This window comes from Clupea harengus, chromosome 5 (genome assembly GCF_900700415.2).
Source record: "Clupea harengus chromosome 5, Ch_v2.0.2, whole genome shotgun sequence".
Lineage (NCBI taxonomy): Eukaryota > Metazoa > Chordata > Actinopteri > Clupeiformes > Clupeidae > Clupea > Clupea harengus.
In genome coordinates this window covers 18728878-18753070 of record NC_045156.1, presented here as the reverse complement: position 1 = coordinate 18753070, position 24193 = coordinate 18728878, and the positions used below count along the sequence as shown (strand labels likewise).

At 42.7% G+C, this 24193-nt stretch overlaps 1 protein-coding gene across 1 annotated transcript in view; it reads right to left on the bottom strand.

Moving 5' to 3' along the window:
• The window catches only part of ca16b (carbonic anhydrase XVI b), a 61730-nt gene extending 40772 nt beyond the window's left edge, over positions 1-20958 (bottom strand). The window contains exons 1-2 of the mRNA XM_031567985.2: positions 20432-20958; positions 7205-7291 (exon numbers count right to left, since the gene is read on the bottom strand). Of these exons, the coding sequence (XP_031423845.1) occupies positions 7205-7291; positions 20432-20549 (205 nt within the window). The 5' untranslated portion in view covers positions 20550-20958. The remainder of the gene's footprint in view (positions 1-7204; positions 7292-20431) is intronic.
• Between the last annotated feature and the right edge of the window lie 3235 nt (positions 20959-24193).

The following is a 24193-nucleotide window of genomic DNA, read 5'->3' as shown; positions in this document are numbered from 1 at the left end:
AATATGAGCGTCTCCACTGGACATCTGGAACCATCTCTCTCGCACCTTTATTCCAACTCTAGGCTAAGAAGGTCAGGCTAATAACTCCAGTCACAACGTATGGTGTCGCTTCATCAGATCGCCTGCAACATACAATTGATGGGTGACTACATGACTGCCCGATTCAGAATAATTCAGTTTGTAGGTTATTTCTTTCGGGCTGCCATAGATGACTGTATGGTTAACCAAAAAAACAAGCCGGTGAACAAGGAAGCTGCTTGTTGCTAAATGCGCTGCAACAGTGTTAGTGTCGTTGCAACAGTGTTAGTGTCATTGCAAAATGAACTTACAGTATAAATTACCATCCTATTAAACTTGGATAAGACTGACCGCAGATTTTGGATGTACTCAACCTGGCCTCGCTAAACTCTTTTTTAAAAGTATGATCAAACTTCAACCCGCATATAACTACTCGAACCGAGGGGTTATGTAACTGGTTTCCCTAGCATTGGTCTGTGTGATAAGACAAGAGGCACATTATTTATTCTAGCCTTTCAGATTGAGTTATTGCCCTTTTCCGACCTCCACCCATTTCCCGGGGCAGCATGGAGGAGCAGTGTTTTGCCCGACTGTTACTCACCCCATTAACTCTGTGAGACACGGCGTTATCATACCCCGTGCATTTGATGATTGACATAATTACATTAATCGCTGACTGCTGATAGAGAGGTTCCCTCCATTTAGAGTTGCGGTACAGTGCTGAAAACAGGGGGTGGCTATCAGAGTGGATACATTATATACCAGGCTCTTTCTACAGGCTTGAAGCAGGGCTAAATTCTATAGTAGTGCATTAGTGTTACACAGAACAAAACTGTGTTACTCAATCACTAAAAGCTTACAATCAGTTTGTGAGCACCTGGAGTGGAAATGAAGGAACAGCTAGTATTAACCCTCCCTTGATGAGAGCATTAATGACGGCAATGAAAGGGGTAAGGCAGCCACCTGCGCTCCTAACTGAGCTCTCAGTGATTCTCAAAGACGTCCAAAACCCTGCCAAGCCAAGCTCTAAATTACTACTGCTAAATGTCTTCTGTCAAGGCTAAGTGTAATATTCAGAATGTCACTGAATCTGTATTCTGTATTCATATAATGCTTGCATTATTATTCATTTTTCACAAAAATGTGCATGTAGTAGTAAGGGCATGAACATGCCAAGAATAATTACATCTAAAAGTCTATTAGGTTTGAAACACATATGTTACTGTGGCGCTTTGCATGTGGTTGGCATTCAGTGTTTATGATGGCCTTAATGAAATATGGGAAATAAAGAAGAATGTTGCCAAGTCAAGACTCTGATGAGGAAGCAGATCATTGAGTCACATTTTATGATAATGAAGAACCCAGATACAGAACAGGAACTGAAGACATATAAGTAGACATATATCAGTGATTATATATTTACCATAAACAGCATGTGTTCTGGTACTGTGCATTTTACTTCATTTCACTTAGTTGCTTACTGTAATTACTACAGTTGGGAAAAAGCTCCAGTACTCCTGGGGAGTGTCACAAACCACTTCTGTAATCTAACACTCCATGCTCTAATCTCAGCACCTAATTACTCTATTGAAGTCCATGGCAGTGGGCGAAGGGAAGGTGAGAAAACAGTAAATCAAACAACAATTAATGCCCGCCGCCAAGTCCACAAAATTACCTCCAGGCAAAATATTGCCTCTGACTCTAAGCAGTGATATCTTACGATTATCTTGGAGCGTTTGATTGGGGGTGGGGGTAGGAAGCTGTTCTCATGCAAAGGGAGTTGGCCCGAGAACATATGCTGGACAGGCTGTACCCGGGCCTGTTGATTGTGTAGCCTGGCGTGCCTTCCTCTCTGCTGAGTTCTTCAAACAGGCCTCTGAGATAATGCGGGGTGGATGTTGAGTGGGTGACGTGACTTCCTTGCTTGGCGTTAAAAGAGTTTAGGTTGGTGGATGTTGGGTCAGGGGTTGTGTAAACTCCGCTGAATGAATGGAGGAGGTTAACTTTGTGTGTAAATTTTAAAACGCGCGCAGCTAATTAAAAAAAATCTTGAGGGACAATTTTTTTAAACGCAGACGTTCGGGAAGATTGGTGTTTCTCTCAATTTCAGCCACGAGACAAAAAAAATGCTTCCATCAATGTCAGACCGTAACTTCAAACCTCAAATGATCCTTTCATCAAGTATTCTTTTCTCAACAGTATGAGGTCAGGTGGACTCTGGTGAGCATGTGGGGAGCCCAGCAAACAGATGGGCTGACAGATTCATTTGATACACCTTTGTTGCACATATGGCACATCAGTGAGACCGGCACACAAGGCTTTTCCATGCTTCTCTGTTTGGACACAACCCGAAGCGAAAGCCACGGATAAAAGCACCAATACCGTGCGGATGAGAACAGACATTTTGCCTGCAACAAAACAGCAATATATTTTCAGCTATATATATTTATATATGGGTGGCTGGGGAGGTGGGCAAACAAGTATTGTGTTTCCCACGGAGATAACCACCATCGCAATACTAATGAGAACCAATACATTGCCCCATTTGACCAAGTCTTTTATAAATAATGTTGCCTAGATGTTCTGATTTGCGACAGTAACTTATCCAGAAGTTAATAAGACTAACCATCACCATAACACCTTCTGTCCATATATAGATCAGAGGTTATAAATTGTCTGAGCTTTTATTCCTTCATTAAATGGGGAGTACAAACAACAGGATCCCATATAACAGCCTTGCGTTCCTTTGAGGTCTTCTTTATACAGTCTATGTATGCTACATACATGTTTCACGGCATAGCCCCAGACAGACATTTCCCCTTCCTGACTCAAGAGCGGCGTGATACGATCTTCCAAAATAAAGTTAGCTATGTATTCAGACCAAAGGCACTTTAATGGCTGCCACAGGAAAGCAGCCCCGCCTCAAATGTTCTAAGCAGCTGGGTGAGGACGTTCTTGTTTAGTCTCATTGATAGCCAGCCGAAAGAAGGCAGTTGTGGAGCAGAGGGAGGAGGTGGGTGGAGGAACTAAGTGGCCCAGTGAATAGAATGGGCTTTGAAATCTCCGGTGCCATTAAATTGTCCAGTGGATGTGTGGGGAGCGGCCATTGCTCTACTACATCACATTCTCAAGAAATATTTATTCGTGCATACTTCATTCATCCCATAAACCTACTTCAGCGCGACCTCCATTCGCTCTGAGGCTGAGGCTGAGGCTGTCGCTGACATACTTGCGTTTGATGTTTCCAGAAAAATTGTAAAGGTGCTGTTGCTGTGCTGTGCTGTGATGATGGTGGAAGTTGAGTGTGTTATGTAATCTCAGTAAGAGCAGAATCCAGGGAGGGATAAAACAGAAGCATGCTTAATGCCTCACAGGGATATCATGTTTGATTATGCACTGAAATAGAGAGGGAGGCCAGCTTTTGCTGGTCTCATGAAGGCGGTGGGGTGGGGTGGGGTGGGTGGGGGGGGGGGGGGTATTGCCTGGAGCCTCAGCACCCTCTCCTCCAGTTTTTCCTTCTCCTTATTGCTTGGAAACAGCATCACACCATGTTGGGTTTGATGCTGATTTGATTTCATTATTTTGACCGCTGCTTGAAGACAGGGGGAAATGCATGGGCTGTGTGCGTATGGTTTGTTTGGCGCATGTGTGCAGAAAAAGAGCTGGAAAAGTCACAATACTTAACTGTATCACATATGATATATACAAAACATTTAACCGTTGAATGAGAGGTATAGTTTTGAAGCATAATTATATAGTTTATATTATATATAATAGCCTATATAGAAGAATAGTTATAGCTTTTCATCTGAATTGGGTTGGCCAGACTCAGTGAAAGTTGTCCAAGTGGATATGGATTTTTGAGGGGGCTTTTTTGGACTCTGAAAGAGAATGATTACAAGCCAAATTCCCTTGTCTCTCAAATTTATTTACATAGTTAATGTGTTTAGTTTTTCTGGGAGAAAGGGGACATATTGTCAGAATTAAGGAGCCGGAGCCATGATTAAGAACTCAATTCCTCACACAAATTGGTTCCTGCCAAAACAATTCATCATAGCAAATTATGAGGGGGCTCCTCCCTCCCGCCCTACCTGGCCATGGCCATCTTGACACATCCATCAGGACGCAGCTCAAGACAGTGATTAATAGGCCAATCAGAGCACACCAGCACACTATCAAACCCTTAACTGATAGCCAAGATAGATTTTTCGTTTTACCAAGCCTCATATAAGCTGATGCAGAATAGTCTGCATTTTTTTTTTGCCCAGTCAAAAATGTCCAGAAACTGCACGCCGGCTCCACTGGAGACTGGCACTCCTGATCTGCTAAAGTTGAGATGTTGTGCTCAACGACACCCATGACAAGTGAGTGAGTCAATGATAATGAGGCAGATGGAGAGAGTAAGTGGCGGATCATAATGCTAGATAGTACTTCCACGGGCATTGGCACAGCTATAACTCATGCCATGTCTTAATGCCTCAGAGCATACAGACAGCCACAGTCACCTCAGTAAGGTACAGCGATGGCTGCCCAGGCATTGCTGTGTATGTTGCTCTGGCCATTTCAGCCCCCCTGTTTGCTCTAATCAGACATGTGGTCATTACACCGAGGCAAGATGAGCAAATATTGGGCTAAAGAAATTCCTTTTTTCTTTTTTAAATGATGGAAGTGTTCCTGTCACACTTGAGCACACTCATCTCATTTAATGATGTGACGTGCGGCACTTTGTAAATCGTAACCTAAATGTGATCTGAATGCTCCTCCACGATAAGCGTGGTTCACTGTGCAGGATACAAGCAACACTACGCCATGAAGAAAAACCTAGCGAAATGTACGCCTGCTTAAAGAAACCCACATATCTTCCATAAATATCTTTTGTTTTCAAGATGTTTTTGTGTAAAGGCAGGATAATTAAAAAGTAATGTAAGATGACTGATGTTCTTGGATCCTCTCTCCAAGCTGGAGACTGTTAAAAGAGGAGACATTTCATGTCAGTGTGAAATAAATATTTACTGACATGCTGAGCTGTAGAGAAAGGTAGAACACACAAATAATAATGAGAATGTACTGCATACAGTGAAGGACAACAATGTAGCGGTAAAGAAAAATGAAAATCCTGAGGAATGAGAAAGTGAGATGCAATAACGGTATGTGGGGAAACCTCCCACAGAGCCTCTGCGGTGCAATATCAGTTGCCTCTTATGAGAGATAGCCTGCCTCCACATTTAAAAAATAAATAAAAAATTGAATAAGATTTGGAGAATGTGGGATTTGGCTTGACGTTGCTGCAGTTTATGACTACTTAACTGCTGCAAACTCATCCGGCGCCCCAAATAAAGGTCCATATCCTGCTAAACACATCAAATCTGCATGGAGGGTGATGCAGAGAGTCATTACTTCCGAGAGGCCCATTCAGAGAGTCCTCCTGGAGTGTTATTACCACGCACCGACACACAATGCCGCTTTAAACACCATAAACTAAACACGGTGGAGGAGGCGGGACCCCGACTGTGATGAAACCATCTCAATTTGCAGTTAAGATCAAAGCTCAAATTAGGAAGATGGAAGGGTGGGGAAACACTGAGAATGGGCCCATGAATGGTGCTGAGAGAGAGAGAGAGAGAGAGAAAGAGAGAGGGAAATAGAGGGAGACAGAGAGGGAGAGAATAACAAAAATTGGAAATGAAATAACCAAAATTGGAAACAAATAACAGAAAATAAGTAAAAAATTGGAGAGCAAATTGAGGGAGTGGAGAGGGATTGGGAGTACAAGAACTGAAAGAAGCAGGAACAGAGAGATCGACATCGCCTGAGACTGAGAGAGAGAGAGAAATATAGAAGGATGGAGCCAGAGAGATAGAGGGAACAGACGGAGAGGGGATGGAGAGAGAAAGAGAGAGAGTTTGAGGAGGAGAGTGGCCTCCCGAGTGAGGCTTCACTAGAGTTTTCCCAGCACAGACCGCACAGTTTGTGCCATGTCCCTGACGTCTCTAACAAAACCACCCTCCTCACTCTGAAGCAGGAGAGAGATCATGGCTAAATGGCCAGATGAGAGAGAGAGAGAGAGAGAGAGAGAGAGGAGGAGAGAGAGAGAGAGCTAGAGAAAGAGAGAGAGAGAGAGGGAGAGGGAGATAGAGAGAGAGGGAGAGAGAGAGAGAGATGGCCTGTGGAGCCACTCCAAGCCAGAAATGATTACGGAAATTCAGAATTTACAAACACGCTCTGGCTTGCCTGCAATGGAAGATGGTAATGGAAGGGAAAACGCATGCACACTCACACATGCACAAATACAGCCCCCCGCTCCCCCAAAAAAGAAAAGATAGACATACTCCCACACACTCACAGAGACACATGTATGCTCATACACAAAACACACCCACAGTCTTGCCAATTTGGATGCATCAAATGTCACCAGATTAGCAGGGCCCGCCAACGCTTTAACTAAAAGCGCTATTGACCAGCCCACACAATGGTTGGTCTGGGTATAGTCTGGGTCTCCGTGGCCTGCAGCGAACAGGAGGGACATCTGTTGTGAGCCCACATGGTTTGAGGGGAAAACCACTCCCGAAACCAAACCAAACACGATGCCTGGACGAATATTGAGGAGGCTATTAACATTCAGGCAGAGCATTAGGATGCCTTCTCTGTCACCTTCACGAAACTAACATGTGGCGAGGGGACTCTCTATTTTAAATCCGAGTGATTAGACTTCACTGCTACAGATTCTGCCATAATACCCGCACTCCCAGGCTTCCAACTTTCAAAGGAACAGGCTGAGCTAAAAGAGTCCATATCATCTGTCTCCATCTGCTAGTTTCTTAGAAGTGTGTGTGTGGTGTTCATGCAAGCGTTCTGCTTTGGCACTACCACAGTTAGTAAGAAAATATTAAAACTTTAACAACTCATCTTCGCAAGTTGTGATTGCTGGACCAACTAGCAGTCAGGAAATAACATTAAATAAACAGAAAATTCATCAGACCCCTAAATATAGACAATACTACTAAGATCAACATCCACAACAAAATAAAACAATCACAGATGACTGATGAGGCAAAAACAAAGTTAAAAAGAAAAAGTAAACAGATTCACTTGGCAGACATTTTTCACCTCACCTGTGTTTGCAAGTCAAATATGAGAACACAGGTGCAGATATGTCTGGCAGGTTGAGGAGCCACCTCACACTTACCCGAGTATGCCCAGTAAGGCTCTTCTGCTGCCCTCCTTTCTCTGGGCGCCGCCACACTCCCACGATGCTCTAGACCCGGAGGTACCGCTGACAAAAACAAAAATGTAGAGGTCAGGTGATCTGTGCACATAAGCTCACACAGTATATCATTTGGTTTCATTACCAACTGGCACATTCATAGAAATTCAAATTTATCTTTAGTCACTTTGTGCACGTGTCCAGCAACTGAACTGAGTACCACAGAGCTGGCTTGAGAGCTGTTGTAGATAAAGATGTTGTAGAGGAATGCTCAGTGTTTTGTCTAGTGGGGTAATCAGAAGTAATGATGACTGTTTACAGCTCAACACTCAAGGCACACAAGGAAAATTCCGGAGCCATCACTCAAGGTTCATTATGAGGCACCAATCTCAGACTCTCAATTTAGCTCTGTGAAATCACAGGCAGGCGCTTTTTGAAGTAAATGCTATTCTTTTCATTTGACGGGACTCAACAAGAAGAGACAGTGTATAAATAAAGGGGGGGGCGACGGCAAAACAGAAGCAAAGGAGCGTCAATCAAAGTGTGCTTGTAACGAATGGTTCACCCGTCCCGGAGAGAGAGAAAACATCCATGACTCCGCTTCCCTGCCGCCCCACTCCAGATAACAGTGGGAAATTAATTTGAACTTTCTTCAAAGCCTAGGGGAGTTTCCTCCTTCATTTCTTCTGTTTGTTTTTTTGTTTTTTTTGTCGTCTCCTTCTTTTCGTGTGGTGCGTCCCCATCTTGAGGTACTCATGGTGGGGCTAAGGGACACAGGAATGAGATGCTTGCACAAACACATTTTCCTATCATCTGCTCAGCAATTACCAGCCGTTGCATCATTACGCGTGGGATTAATTAGGCGCTGCACTAAGTCGATTCATTCGAGCTCCACAATTAAGAGTGCTCCCATTTGTCTGCTGCCTGTCCTGAGTCATTAACACTGAAAGGTTTAAGGACAGCACTGCAGTGGCCATAGGCACAGCGTTATTGAAATGAGAATAATTATTAGACATTTCGATAATGCCAGCGAGCAGCTCCAACATCAGTGGCAATTTATCCATCGGTCAAGAGTTAGGGTAAATAATGGGCTCGTGTGACTAGAGTGAACAAGTGCCTGTTTTAATTCACTTTCATTTCATTGGGCCTAATATTAGTTAGTTAGATTAAAAGCACGTTCAGTAATTATGTACAAATCCATGACAACAAAAGGAGAGAAAATTAAAACTAGCATTAATCTGCGTATCTCCCGCCCACACACACACATATGTACACATGCACACACACAGATACGTATGCAAAATAGTCGACCAAACACTACTCAACTCCACCTATGCATATGATTTAACACACATCCACACAAACAGCTGACGTTTAATTAAAAACAACCACATGGACTGGAACCTTCCGATCTTTGAGAAGGTCTGTTTGCTGGTGTTATATAGAATAAAAGCACTGCCATCTCTTTGACAGTGATGGAGAGAAAAGGAGAGAGAGATTGTGGAAAAAAAGTGAGGGAGAAAGAGAGAGGAAAGAGGGTCAGGGAGAGGGAACGAGAGGGACAGAGATTGGAGAGAGCGAATAGGAGATGAAGGGGGTTTAGAGGGATTGTAACAGACAGTTTGAGTGACTGAAAGAATCCTGTTACTTTAATGAAAGTGGGCAGTAGACAGCGGCATGGTAATGGTCTACAGTCCTGTCACCACTCCCCCTGCAGCCGGGAGATTAGGTGAGATCCTGTAAAGCCACACTGAGCACCACACAAAGGATCAAGTGAGTCTACCTGTGGACATGGATCACACAACACAACACAACGCAAAGCAATGCCAGCAGAGCTGCCTGTGCATTTCAGCTACATAGGGCTTTGTACTGGCATTCAATAAGCACACTGGACACAGGTGCTATATACGTGAGAATAAAGAGAGAATCACAGAAATTCCAGCCAGGCCTCTACCTGTGCGGCTCAGCCAAACTGTTCCACGCAAAACCCCTGAATTCTCTCTAAATGCGATCCTCCACTGCCAGCCTTATGCATCCAGCAACACCTGCAAACAAGCAGTATCGCTGAGCCTCAAAATAGCAATTTTCACATGACCAGGGGAGGTCACGGCTTTAATTAAGCCATAGGTCTCCATGGTGCGGACATCCACACAAACAGCCTTCAATGGCCTGAATGTCAAACACACCACTGACAGTGGTACACACTCACACTTTCACCCGGCACACAGACAACATGCTAACACAAAAATGAGGGGGCTGTAAACAGTTTGTTACCTGTTGTGCGTAAACTATTACATCTCACACATGTCAGGTTGCAGCTGTGAATATGTGCATTCTATGCATGCATATCTGTCTGTGTGTTTAAGTGTGTGTGTGTGTGTGTGTGTGTGTGTGTGTCTGGATATTAGGATATAGTTTCTGTATATGTAAACATATTTTTGACCATTGCTGGCCATTTGACCTTGCACTGTATTATAACTCGTGTTGAGTGAACGACAGTGGACAGGGGCTCAGAGCTCGGCCCAGTCATGCATACACAGCCCCCATCGCTCATCCCTTTTATGATCGCTCGCCTCTCGGCGCTCTCCGCTCCCTTTCGCGGAGAGGCACTAAATTCGCTGCACAAACATCCCCAAATAGCGGGGCAGACATTTACACGGCGTTCGAGAGCACACCGTTTGAAAGGGCATTCACCACATTTGCAGACATTCGATCAGAAAAGGTCAGAGAGTCTGGCGTTGCGCGCTGTGTACAGGACGCAGAGGATGCTGTTGCTCTTCAGGCATGCGACTTCTGGATTTGACAGCATGCCGGGATATAGATTAGTTACAAACAGGAAAGGCCTAAATCTGATTTCCTGTACATCAGAATTTGTCTCCAGCAGTAAACAAAAAGACAGTCTATATCTTTTGCAGTGATACTGCACAGGTCAAATGGAGAGGACCTTTTGAGCATACAGAAACTTCTGACTGCACAACCTGTTTTCAGGACAGCCTATATCACAGCAACTTGACCTTACTGAAAATAAGAGTCTTGACCAAAACAAAATGTTGCCTGAGTGAATTCTCTCCGACATTCCATCTCTTGAACTGTAAAGCAATGTTCAAGAAAGCAGAGATGGAGCCGACATGGTTTCTGTACCTGATGGGCTACATTAGTCTTCTGTAGCCAGGATACAAATGATTGTGCTCAGTGGCTCAGACAGCTTGCAGGTACCCGTCACTCCACAGTGACACCCGCTGTCAGCCAGGTGGACGGGGGTGGAGTGGATAGCTGTCTCCTCCTGCCGTATCACACTGCTTGATAAACCCTGCAGCTCTCAGTAAGTAAGGGAGAAGTGGTCAGATGGCTTCCCTCACTTCTCACTTCTATAAGGCAGTTGTCATGAGAACTGATCACCTGGGAGGGGGGCATTTTAAGCACATGATATGGAGATCAAGTGGAACCAATCCAGGCAATGTGGTAAACTAGCATCTGTCCAATTGAAATGGGTACACACATGCAATATGTTTCTGGAGACTTTCCCATTGGCATCTGTGCCTTAGAGAAGGATCGATACACATCTGTGTGTGACATGCATCCTTTCTAAACAGCCGCAAATGATGGTGTTGTCATTAAATACTGTTCAGACTGAATAATTTATCGATAAGGTATGTGATGAGAGCAAAATGGGTTAGATATTTCGAGGGCCATATTTACAGTCGAACATTTTTGTTTTGTTGTGAAGCAATCCTACAATATTATTAAGGATGGACCACTGTGGTTAGAATGGCTCATCTTCCTGGCGTGTGCTGGAGTGCAGCCAGAACAACTGCTGGTAACAGACAAGGACGACCTTACACTGACCCCTCATATCATCCAATCAGAGTCAAACAGCAAACAGATAAGACCAGGATGGATTTTAAGTCTGACATGAGAGGATCACAAGAAAGCACGTGTGGCTTTTGAAAAGACGATTCTGGGATCTGGGAGATAAAAAAAAATAACGCTGAACTAAGTCATGATGCTCAGCTCTGTTGAATCTGCTTGCTGCAACTGCTATACTGTTTGCATGCAAAAAACACTGATGACTTAGATATACAGCAATATGATCAAAAGAGTTCACTCACTATAAGAGATAACTCTTACTGACTGATGTTTATTTTAAGTGTGTTTCCAATATCATGGCAATAAAGAAGAACTGGTATTTAGTACTTAGATATTAGTAGTTAGTACTTCTGATACATAACCAACAGTAAACACTAAGACTCTAGAATTGATTAATGTACAGCCAGCATTGCTCAGTAGACTATATATACAAGATGGTTGTCCGGGGCGACGCCCTCAACCTTCAACACAATTGCTCTGAGCTCAGCACTACGCAGTCCAGATTCATTGTGTGCGCCAAACACTAACATCCTGGCTTTATCCTGTATTTATGGAAATAGTGATGACCCATTGTTTCATTGTCTGCCGACAGATCTAACCTATTTTAGATGCCCCCCCCCCTCCCTCCCCCCCACTGTAAGACTTCCTGAGGGAAAGTCAATGCTGAATGAGGCACGGCACTCTATTTAAACTCCACAGGAACCATCAGCTTCCTGCCTGGTGAAAGACTCACTCAGCCCGGCGCGCATGTCTGACTATGTATGTTCTATTACACATATACATTACAACTCGACAATTAGGACCCCCCCCCCCCCCCCTCCCCGAAACGACTCGCCGAGACTCACAGCCATTAAGTATACTGCGGCGAATCTACTCAGCAGATTTACAAAGCTTAATGGTCTACCAAAACACTGATTAAGTCAATCAAGAGCTAAGGTAAACCCATTAAAACGAATTAATCATAGTTTGATTAAAGAGCACACAGTACTTTGGGCAGCTAGTCTGTACTTAGGCCACACAAAGAACCAGGTAAATCTGTGCTATGCTATTTATGTTAAGAATATGTCTGAAGTTTAAGATGTGATTAAACATCTTAACGAGAACATATACGATTTTGACAGCTGAATTGAATGTGTAATTGTGTTAGCAGTTTTCTGAACAAATTCAATTCAAAACAAACAATTCATGCCAATAGAGCAAGAAACTGAAAACGATAAAGTACTGATATGGTTTCATGCGTGAATCCATCATCTAACTATGAATTTTAGGCTGTGTGAAATCTCCTCTCCCTTTCTCATTTACTATGGAAAGATACAGAGAGAGGAAAAAAGAGAGAAAGGGAAGGAGTGAGCGAGAGAGAGAGGGAGAGAGTGAGCCTCGAGTTTTTTTTTCTCATGCATGAGTAGGGATGTGTCTTTGATAGTCCTGAAAGGGGAGTGAAGCTGAAGATGATAGGAGCACTTGAAACAGAGCTTCACCCCACACACACACACACACACACACCCACACACACACAATCAGCCTGCCCATCAATCATCACAGCTTAAGATAAGATCCTCTCCGTCTTAAAATAACACGGCTCGGCTCAATAATGGATGTGCACGTCACAATGAGTCGTCTCTTAATTAAGGTGATTATGATCAGAGCACGAGCTTCATTTTGATGGCCTTAATGCCACAACAACTGTCAGGGACTATGCACCATTATTAAGTGAGGGCTGTTTCACTGTTCTTTCAGTCTCAAAGATCTGTAATAGCAGCAGAAGGGTCCTCAGAAGTATGGACAGATACTGTACATACACACAGTGCAGTGCACAGCGCTCTACATAGCATTTCACATAGATAGACAGATAGATAGATAGATAGATAAATAGATACGTAGATAGATCGTTTTTGTTAGATAGATAGTATTTGTTTTCGGTACAGTATGTTAAACTCTGCAGCACAATACATACATGGACAACAGAAGACACTCTTCTTTTATCACACTTATTACCTATAGAGCTCATACATAGGTGAATGGTATGCATGACAGCAGTGTGAGAGGAGAGGGCTAGAGCAAACTGACAGTGTCTGATGGAACTGGGTTCTTTAGTATATGAGATAACGATTAGTGATAGTTCATGTGGTTTTATATTGCAATGGAATGTGGCACTAATGTGAACCATCACTGCCAATCACAACCACTCCCTGTTTATGTCCAATTTCCTACCGCTTGCCGATTACTTCAGGCCTATTGCATTGCAATTCCCTAGCTCTCACATTCTACAGCTCCACATTACCACGGCTATGCCACTATTAATTATTATCTATATGAATAACACATTTAACAAGATTTATTCCTAATGAATGTTTCTGCCGCTGTTACGTTTTTATTACACCTTAGGAAGGGTAATGTTTTCCTTGTGAGTTTATTTCATGTTATGAAGGACTGAGTGTTTGTGTGAGCTGTGACCATAGGTTTGGTGCACAGAGCTGCTACACAGTACGCAAAGGTAAGAGTTGAGATATTAAGGGGAGTGGCTGGGAGTTTCTGCCTGCTGCAGTGATAACTCTGACATCAGTAATGGCCACCTTTAACTGCAATAAATGCGTGCTATAAATAAAATCACAGTAGCACTCCATGCTCCATTCTCAGAGCTTCAGCACACTCTTCCCTCTCACTCCCATGCTTCAAAGACACACAAAAAAACGATTGTGCTGACGACAAAAACAGCTTTTGTGATCAATATGCTTATTTATCCAAGAGATTCTATTCACAGCATTATTTGTTGTAAGCGAGAGAGATCCTTTGTGACGAGGCAGGATTCAGTTATTGAATGTATTGTGTCCAACACAAGGGAAAATAATAACAATTTGTCACAAAGCAAAATGCAATCAGGGAAGTGAGACTCTTCCTCCTTTCACACTCGTTTACAGTGGAAGAGAGTGTGGGAAAACTCACCCAGCGAGTCCTCTATAATTGGTCCCCTGAAAGTGACGACATATGCATTTACTTCCCTCTACTCAGAAATGAAAAGACATGCAAGGCTGCTCTTTCTTGAGCATCGAAGTGCCTTGAATAGAACATTTGCTGAGAGGTTTAAAGACTCTTCAACGGCTTGCTTGTTTGAGGGGATCTCTTGGGTCTAATCCGTCAGATTTGTAACACTTATACCAGTGTACCAATTTGCGAGGTACACTTTTTTTTCAACTGTCCAAATGAAACTAAATGTGATCCATGTAGAAAAGACAAAAAAATAAATTGGGATTACAAGGTAATAATTTATTTGAATAGTCCACCTACAGAGATTCAAGTTCAGTCTTTCTAATTGTTCACTGAACATCACCATCCAAATAAAGAGAGCGCTACACAGAGTACGTGATGCAGCACAGACTTGACTGGCACTGGGCCAATGCAGCGCCCAGTCTCATCTCCACTGATCAAGAGATCAGGCATAACACAGTGCACAAAAAAGCTCAAATGGAGCCAAATATTAATCATGTTTGTGGAAAAAGTTTGAAAAAGTCATCATATACTGTATATATTTTTTTGTTTGTTTATAAGAAGCACAACTTTAGACATACTTGCAATATGCAAAATGCAAAACCTCTGCCATCTTAATTGATTCCAAAAGACACAGCGAAACACATATCTGTATTTACAGAGTTACATTACACAGAGTAGTGTTGGCAACTTTAATCATAACACAGAATACAGGATTAAGCTTATCCAAGCACAAGACCAAGTTTATCCATGTTCTCTTAATACAGGCTTCACTGATATCCACCTTTATGTGCTTATATGCAGTAGGCTCTTGAGTCAATAATGGACAAGTAATTAATCCTGGTCTCATAATAATTAGATTTTTTTTTTGGACAGGTTATTGAAAATGTGTCAAGGCACCGGCACGACAGGAAACACGGTGCAGTGGTCACCACAAAGAAATGTGAGTAAGTAACTACACCTCAGTGGGCTCCCTCAAAGTCAGCATACGCTTTGGTGCGCTAGTCTTCAGGTATGCCTTACCAGAGCGCACAATCACATCTTGAAGTGTCCTATGAGGATAAGCGTATTGACTGCACCTCATTGAAACGTTTCTCAGAATCCTTTTTTTTTTTTTTTTACTTTTTCTGAGCCTGGTTTGGACTGGTCTAAAGATATGATATGCTCGGAGGACAGACAGATGCAAGCTGATACATCATTAAGGTCTAAATAGAGAAAGCAGAAACTTTTGCCGGTGTGATACTTCCATAGAGTGCCTCCGTATGACGGGTAGTTTGAAATGTGTAACGAGTGACGCGAGTGATGTGATACCTATTATCATCTTTTTTCACCCACCAGCTACAAATTAAGTGCTGTTCGCGTCCGACATCTGATCCGGTGAACATAATTAGACACCTCTCACATTTAGAGATACTCTCCTGTGTCATCACAGTTTTTATAAAAGAGACCCACATATGGCCTTTGCCGCGGGATACTGTGCCCAGCCCCGGCAGATTACACGGTGGCCTACTGCGTGCACAAAATGGACTGTCCACATTTCCTGCCTGGCCTCCTGGTGCTCACAAGCTGCTGGGGTGGCAGATTTCTGAGCTTCTAAGGTGATCACCTCAATAGAGAGGTGGCCTGCTCTGTGACTCATGCAAGCATACGTAACCAACTGCTAATCCTGACCAACAGTGTCCAGTGCCAGATTCAACACAAATAAGGATCCCCCCCCCGCCTCTCTCTCCCTCTCCCTCTCTCTCTCTCTCTTCCTTTCTCTCTCCCTTTCTCTCTCTCTATGGTGGCTGGGAGAATTAAATGATGAAGCATGACAGAATCGGACAGACTGGAGAGTTTCAGGGGAAATATGTTTAATTTTTTAAGCGATTCACAACAGGGGATATAAAATATGTTCTGTTAGGTTTCAGTGGTGGCTCCCTAGAGGCGTCAGAGACAGTGGTAGAGAAAGAATCATCTTCTTTTTTGGTCATCTTCCTACACTAGTGTGGAGAGAGAACGCATGCTATGTGAACAGAGTAAAATGAATTCTCATTTTTTTCCTGCTCATATACTGCTATATATATTCATATATCTGCTAATCTGGATTGAAGGGTGTCTGATCAGGGTATTACCACATCTAAAAGCTTGCAAATATGCTGTCTGTAAAACTGAACTGTAAAAGTAGTTACTTTATTCTGCATAACCCTGGGATGTTAAACTCGCTGAGACTAATGTCAATCAGTCAGGTACAGCACTGTGTGAAGGACACTGGGTGGGCACTCTTCATATTAAACTTAAGACTATTTGAACACATTCAATTCTGTGACTTCAGGTAAGATGATGCTGGTAGTAGCTTCCATGTATCTAACATTATTCCCCCAAATTGTCTGATCTCTGCACAAGCTCCACAGGTGTTGGATTAGGGATCATGCGAACATGCCCTCAGCTACAGCAACAAGCTAAGTGGAATCAGGCTCTGATCATTGGAATCGAATTAAGTCCTGCTGAACAACACCGCGCTGTGAGCCACCGTCCCTAGACCATACTTGCTCTCCTAACAGAGCCTGTCAAAACCTCCAATAGAAGAATCTTTGTTGTCTCTCTCTCTCTCTCAAAAAAAAACTCCACATACCCCAATGACTCAAGAATAGCAGAGGGGAAAAAGACAGCCTGATCTACAATCTAAAATATGGATTTGGATCAATGCATTCCATTACTTTTAATGCTTCCATGTTATTGATTTTCTCTCTAGCTGCAATTAAATGATTTACTGCCTCTTTGTATTCAGGCCAGATTCTTCCGACGGTCGGAGAAGAAATGGTATAGGTGAGGGATCCCTCTCTGATTTCATTATACCTCTGGCCTCTCAATCACTCGGCGGCACAGACCTCATTAGGAATGACTGGGGAGACCACTGGAGAGCATGAGGAACAGTAAAGTATTAAAATCACAACAACTTCTGACAAGGGGGGCCCTAGATGCATTTTGTGTCGGCCTTCTCTTTCCTGCTAAGCTCATCACCTGTCAGGTTGAAGGTTGCTGTCCCAGTCCGCAATGCACACAGCACCCTGGCCGTCAGCGGGCTAGCACAGAACCCCGCGGTCATTATTAGATCTGTACAAGCATGTGTATGTGTGTTCACATGGAGCTCATGAATCACGCTTATGCACACGGCAGTAGAACAAATACCCAAGCTCTCACACACACACACACACACACACACACACACACACACACACACACACACACACACACACACACACACACACACACACACAAGCATATACAATCCCACACTCAAGTTCGCACACACACACGCATACACACACACACACACACACACACACACACACACACACACACACACGCACAGAAGCATATACAACCCCACACTCAAATATACACACACACACACACCCACACATTTGTATTTCTGCCATAAAATTGTGGATTGGATTGTATGCGAATGATTAGTGATGCATAGGGAAGAGAATAACTGATGACTGAGTAAACAGAGATGAGAATATTCAGGACCAGAAATAAACCTGCACCATGGTGTTTTCCTCCCAGGCAAGCTTTCAGTTTCGTTCAAAAACCAGAGTGAAGCTTTTCACTAAGATGACAAGGGAGTTGCAGAGCAAGCAGTTCTGTTAGTGTTTTACAAAGTTTATTTTTCGTAGGTCATTATTCCCACAAGCTACTGCTACTCGAAAGGCGACTACTTCTCTTACAGCCTCTTCTGTTACTTCTACTACTACTATTGCATTTCAGTTTCCTGTAATAAGGATTTAAAAGAGCTTATATAATATAATTTCAACATGTTCTTTTTGTTGCAGACAATAGAGCTAATTGAGATTTAAATCCATTCATAATGAGCAACATTCATTAAAGATATAACGCGGTTTGGAAATATCAGTAACCATTTAAATGAAAGAGACATAGGAGACAGTGTCTAACTTCATACTTAACTTGTTGAAAATAGATCATTGCACTTCCTGACAGTAATTGCTCCCTATGAAATTACTGCTTAGGAAATACATCAGATGAGATACTGAGAGTCATTGTGACATACAGTAGAAATACTGTTATGTCTAATACTACTCACATTGACTCATAGAGATAAAAAATCCATGACACTTATTTCAAATGATTCCAGTTTGTTTGCAAGGCCGATATTAGTGAGGGGTTGCTTTGGGTTGGATTCAATGCCACCATTGTGAGTATCTGGTGAATGAGACAACATGGTCTGCCGTTCTCATTAAATTCTAAACACACATACAGGCACAGACATACACATACACACATCACAAGAAAGTCAGAAACACACGAACGGACAAACACACACACTCATTTACATAGTGAAAATACATTTACATTTACAGGCATGCACATTTCCATTGGCCATGAATCACGTGAAGGAGGTACATATGGTTTCTGCACTTCAAAAAGCAAACACACACGCGCACACACACAGACACACACACTTACACACACGCACGCACACACAACGAAGCTGACACTGAAACACAAAATTCCATAAACAAAGAGACTTATATCATGGGAAATCCCAGCCCTTCCTAAACCAAATAATTCAGCATGCCTTCATTTTGTGGCACTGTGATAAAACAATGGGAAAATATTCTAAAGCAGCACAGATTACCATCACCCCACTACTGCTTGGCCAGGAGTCCAGTCCTGGAAAAACAGTCTGGAGTCCTAAGACTTCTCATCATTTATGAAAGCCTGGGCCAAATCATATCTGGATTTATGCATGTGCTCCTGCAACCTCAGCTCCACTCTCCCATCCTGAGTGGTGAACATAACATTTATCAGAACCACTATAATCATATATAGAAATCAAATAAAGCAAACAGATCTACTAAAAGGGAAAGGGGGAGAGTGGCACTTCTCTCTTTGCAAGTTACTAATTCCCACCATTCATCATACCAGCCATCATACAAGTACCTGTTTATCATTGACACATGGCTAGCATGTGAAAACCCCATCCAGTGGACTATGTTACTGATTAATATTACTGCCTACCAACATCCATTTAAGATAAGGACAAAGTAAAAGCTTTGACGAAGACTGACAATGCATTCTTACCTAAGCCATTCAAATCTATAGTCGATCGGTGAAAGAAAAGAAAACCAGCAAGGCAACTGTATTGTCAGACTATGACTGTAAACTAAGACAGGCACCTCCATTCAGTTGACAGAATCAAAATAAAACCAGAGTAGGACGCATATACTTGATTGACAGCCTCTGTCAGTATCAAACCATCAGCTCCAAGAGGAGCTGGCAAGGGGCACATATCAACCAGAGATTTTAAACCAGAGGGAGGGAGGGAAGACAGAAAAGGTAAAACCAGTAATCTAAACAACTAGGTACACCTCTCATCAACATACCGGGGAATACATACACGGGAATAGCAAACGAATAATAAATGTAAAGTATTCAAAGGATGTGCTATTCTTTTGTATGGCATTGTCCTGGTTGTTGCATAATTAATCATAACATTGTATCATCAGCTACAAAGTTTAAATCAACCAAGTTGTCTTAGCCTATAAAATATAGATAATTTGTATGGATAAAAAAAACCTCATACACTTAATAAGCCACAGCGGCCTATCAATAAAGTCTGCCATCCTGTGTCTCTGAAGTGAATCTAATTAATTTAGATATCTGTAAAACTGTAAGAATTCTACCCCCAAGGTCATTTACATGAAATATAGCTGGGCCAACCCTCGTTTGTCGAGTAACTGATGGTTAAAAATGTCATTATGTAAATATTTTTTAATCCATTTAGTTCTTTTCAGAGAGATGCTGTGGTCCTGTTGGTTTTAAAGAGTCTAAAAAGGGCCAATCGTTATAGGAAATTCGATGTCAGGACCACCGTTCAGACACCTGTTTTCACACTGCCTCGAATCTGGTTCCAAAATTACTTTCGAGCGCACATTCATCTCGATCGTCTCAAGCCGGCAGGTTAATCCACATCTACGAAACTGGTGGATGAACAACGTTTCGCCAATACTCTTTTGAAACACTGCGTCCTCTGTGAATGTAGGCTCACGTCTCAGTTCATTGGCGCTGATATCTTAAATATTAACCGCATTTACAACTCCTAAACGGTCACAAAACCGTCTGGTTCCCTTTGACTCAAACATAAATATGACAGATAGGTTGTTCATTCATGAAAACGGTGACACCTCCCTTGACCGGAGCGTTTAAATTGAACTATAATGACACGTCTTTATTCACTCATTTCACAGAAAAGTATACGTCTTTCAAAATTACTGTAAGAAATAAACCCACGTAAAGACATGAAAATGGAAAAGTTAATGTGGACTGTTTAGCATGGAGAAGATGACTTACCGGGATCACAATTGCCCGATAGAACGAGGAGAGCCGACAGAATCGAAGACAAGATCCCGCATCGGCAGGATGCCAGTGGTCTTCGCATATCCGAATATGCACCGCGGGCAAAAGCCATTGACAAGTGAGATTTAACGTCAACAAAAAATATATGTATGCACTTGACAGAGAAAATGTCACGGCTGTAGCGGGCTCGGCATCAGTTGTTAGCGGGGTGAGCCGCAACTCATAATGCCTTGTAGTCTGAGGGACATTCAGTGTACACCACGCACACACTAAGCCCTTGGTGTTGCCTTGCAAACTAGATTTTCTAACATTCCCCCAAGATATTCCTGACCGTTAGGGTCAACTGACTCGCTTCTTGTAACTGTTCTATGGGTAAACATAGAGCAGGTTCTCTGTCCTCCCAGCCGGCGAGTCTCGCGGACCCTGCATTAACAGTGCTTCTCCGCCAGGAAGTAACCGACATGTGAGCTTGGGCTCTGGTGGCAAAATTAGGAATACAGAGAGCACGGGATGGGAGGAGATTCAGAGCCCGCTGGATCCTAGCGCCGAAAAAGGCAAGAAAACATTCAATCACGCCGTCCAATCGACAGAACAGATGACAGTCCTGGACTCTAATAACAAACAGTAGCCTAAACCTTAAACATGATATTTCCCCATATTTCCAGTGACTGTCTTGCATGCCATTTCAACTTGATGTTTCATAGGTATTCATATATCCTGCATGCCTTCTTTTCAAGCATGTCATTTGAGCAGTTTGTTGAGTTGACTGACAAATCATCATCAGCTTTGTGGCATACAATGTCATATATTTCTTATAGTTATTCTTATAAAACACACAAATGTCACAAAACCATCATCATCATGTAGTGTAATTATTACTGCAAGAGAGGTGAAACAATAGACGTTATCTCCACCACCCAGGTGCCCCTCTTCTCCCCAGTCACTGCTTGACGTGTGTGTCGACATTTTAGGTACACGGCAGGTCATTTCAAGAGCTGTCAGTGGTCCTGTACAGAGTGAGTTAGCCACTGTGGTTGTCCTCTGCATGTAACAGTAGCCTAATGCCCAAGTAGTGTGACAAGCCACGTCAGCTTTCCTAGTCACAGTCTATTTAATGCAACCACTGTTACCTCAACGATGAGCATCTCAATGATAGTGAATCCTGCTAGTTTTTATCACCCCTGCACGAAGTACACAGTGGGGTCAGATGTGGTTTTGTTGTCCTATTACTGCGGTGATTTTACAAGAGGCAACACATGGCACGCATAGTTAGATGCAGTCATAAATGTACTGTGAGAAACAATGGTTAGAACAAATCTGACTTTTTTTAATCATTGTCCTATATGGAATTTGCAACTGCTATGCCAACACATAATTTGCATTGTACTAAAGCCTGACAAAGAAAAACAAAACCCTTTGTTGTGACAGCTGATAAAACAGCAAATCAGATATTTGGTAGGCATCACTTCTTTGGCAGCCACGTACCTCTTCCACCTTTGCTATCGTAAATCCAGCTTTACACCTCAGCGTTAGACAAAGCCCATAAGACCACTGTGTCACATAGCCCCCCCCTCAAGATTTAGTACAGTTAAATGGCGAGATGGCTGCCTCCATCTCCCTCTGACAAAGCTGTGATCTGAATACTTTAGCGCTAATTATCACCCCCAGGTATCGGCAGCAGCAGGTTGTGTGGCTGAGAGCCTGGTGGAGAGTTCGGCACACAGGCCACTTTTGACAGCGGTGACAGGGATGGGAACATGGGGACCACCAGCAGCAGGAGGCTGTGGAAGAGTCACCCAGCTGGACTTTAATTTGAGCAATCTGATTAAATTCCTCATTTAATTACTCTGTTCTCAGTGGGGCTGTTGAGGATTGCTGCATGCATGTAGTCTCTTTGAGTGTGTGTTTGGCCATCTGCCTCTTGCATCTTTCTCATGCCTTCGTTGTCTCCGCCCCTGCTCCTACACACACACATACACACACATGCGTTCACTCACCCATTAACACACACACACACACACACACACACACACACACACACACACACACACACACACACACACACACACACACACATGCGTTCACTCACCCACAAACACACACACACACACACACAAACACACACACACACACACACACACACACACACACACACACACACACACACACACACACACACACACACACACACACACACTCACACACACACTCACACACACACATGTGGTCCATCTACTCATATCCAGAGCTTATGCCCTGGAGTCTTCCTGTGAGACATCCAGAAAGGAGATGCAATGACCTGCACATTTTCGATGAAAAAGCCAGAACACGAATCCAGCATTTTAAGCCTCCAGACAAGTGGTGTGATTTTGTATGTGTGCCCTGACAGCCACTTTGTGATGTTCAAAGCACTGCCTCGTGATCCGGGGTGAGGTTTATGATTCAATGAGCCATTCTGTTTCTCTGATTTGGTTTAGAACTCTCCCGGGGGGATATAGTATCCAACCCCCTTCTCTGTGATTTAGTGAGCTATCCCACCCTTAATCTTATCCCACTCTGTGACTCAGTAAGCAATTTAGTTCTCGGTAATTCATACCATTCATCCAAATCAGTCACAGGTACGGAATGATCCTTCAGATAACCAGCAGAGATATCTTCTCCAAGTGTGAGTTCACCTCCCTTTAAAAGTGGATTTGGCCCAGCGTTTCTGGGGTCATGATTTCAGCAGTGTCAGTTGTGGACAGTATTGGAATTCTGATCAGTTCGGACAAATCCATGGCCAGCAAACAAAATGCATCACCACCAGTGCACCCAAACATACCACATATTCTGTTACAATGGTTCTTTTCTTTCATTTAATTCAGATATTGACTGCTGGTGACTATAGTAGTGTACATCAATTATGTAGCATCAATTTAAGTCACAGTTATATATAATTGATATAGCATCATAGATACTCACCATACTCACCAAGTCCAGAAATGAATTAAATATTTAATCATTAGACTATTTTACATTGGCAAGCCATTGACATCTATACAACGCAATTGGAATGTGTGTTTGAACACATAACATGCTTTTAGAATATAAGGCTTATGTTTTTATATTTGGAAGACAGAAATAAGGATTACAAAAGGTTTGGGGTTCTTTGTGATTGTATGTTAGGTCTTTCCACATCTTCTAACCAAATGATAATTTTGTACCATAATAATTCTACTAAATGAGCACCCTGTCAAAGTAAATTGTTTCATTGTTGAGAGTGCCTGAATGTAACCAGAGAGAATATATGAGCTATTTTGGGTTCAGCTCAAGCAGTGCAGCAAAGTGCTATCAAGTTCAGGAGTTCAGTTCCCAGGGAATACACACACTGACAAAATACCTATACTCCAAGTCAATGTGTGAAAAAGAGTATGCTAAAAAAATGTCAAGGAAAAACTCAATTAACATGCTCAGTGTTGGGGAGCAAAGAAGTAGATATATTACAGATTCTACCATCTGCAATCCTCTCTAAGAATTACAGAAGGAAGTGAAGTCTATTTAGGAGTTTACGCTGACGTGGTTGGCATGTTTGACTTTGATCTAAACTTTTCCAATATCAAATCAGACATTATGTGCTTGTCTGGGAGGGGTGATAGACTCACTAATTAGATGCGTCTGGCTATGGGTTCTGAACGTGTCATTTGTATTTATCTTGAATAGCTTTTCCTCCAACAAGGTAAGAGATCATTATTACATTACTAATTCATGGTAACTAAT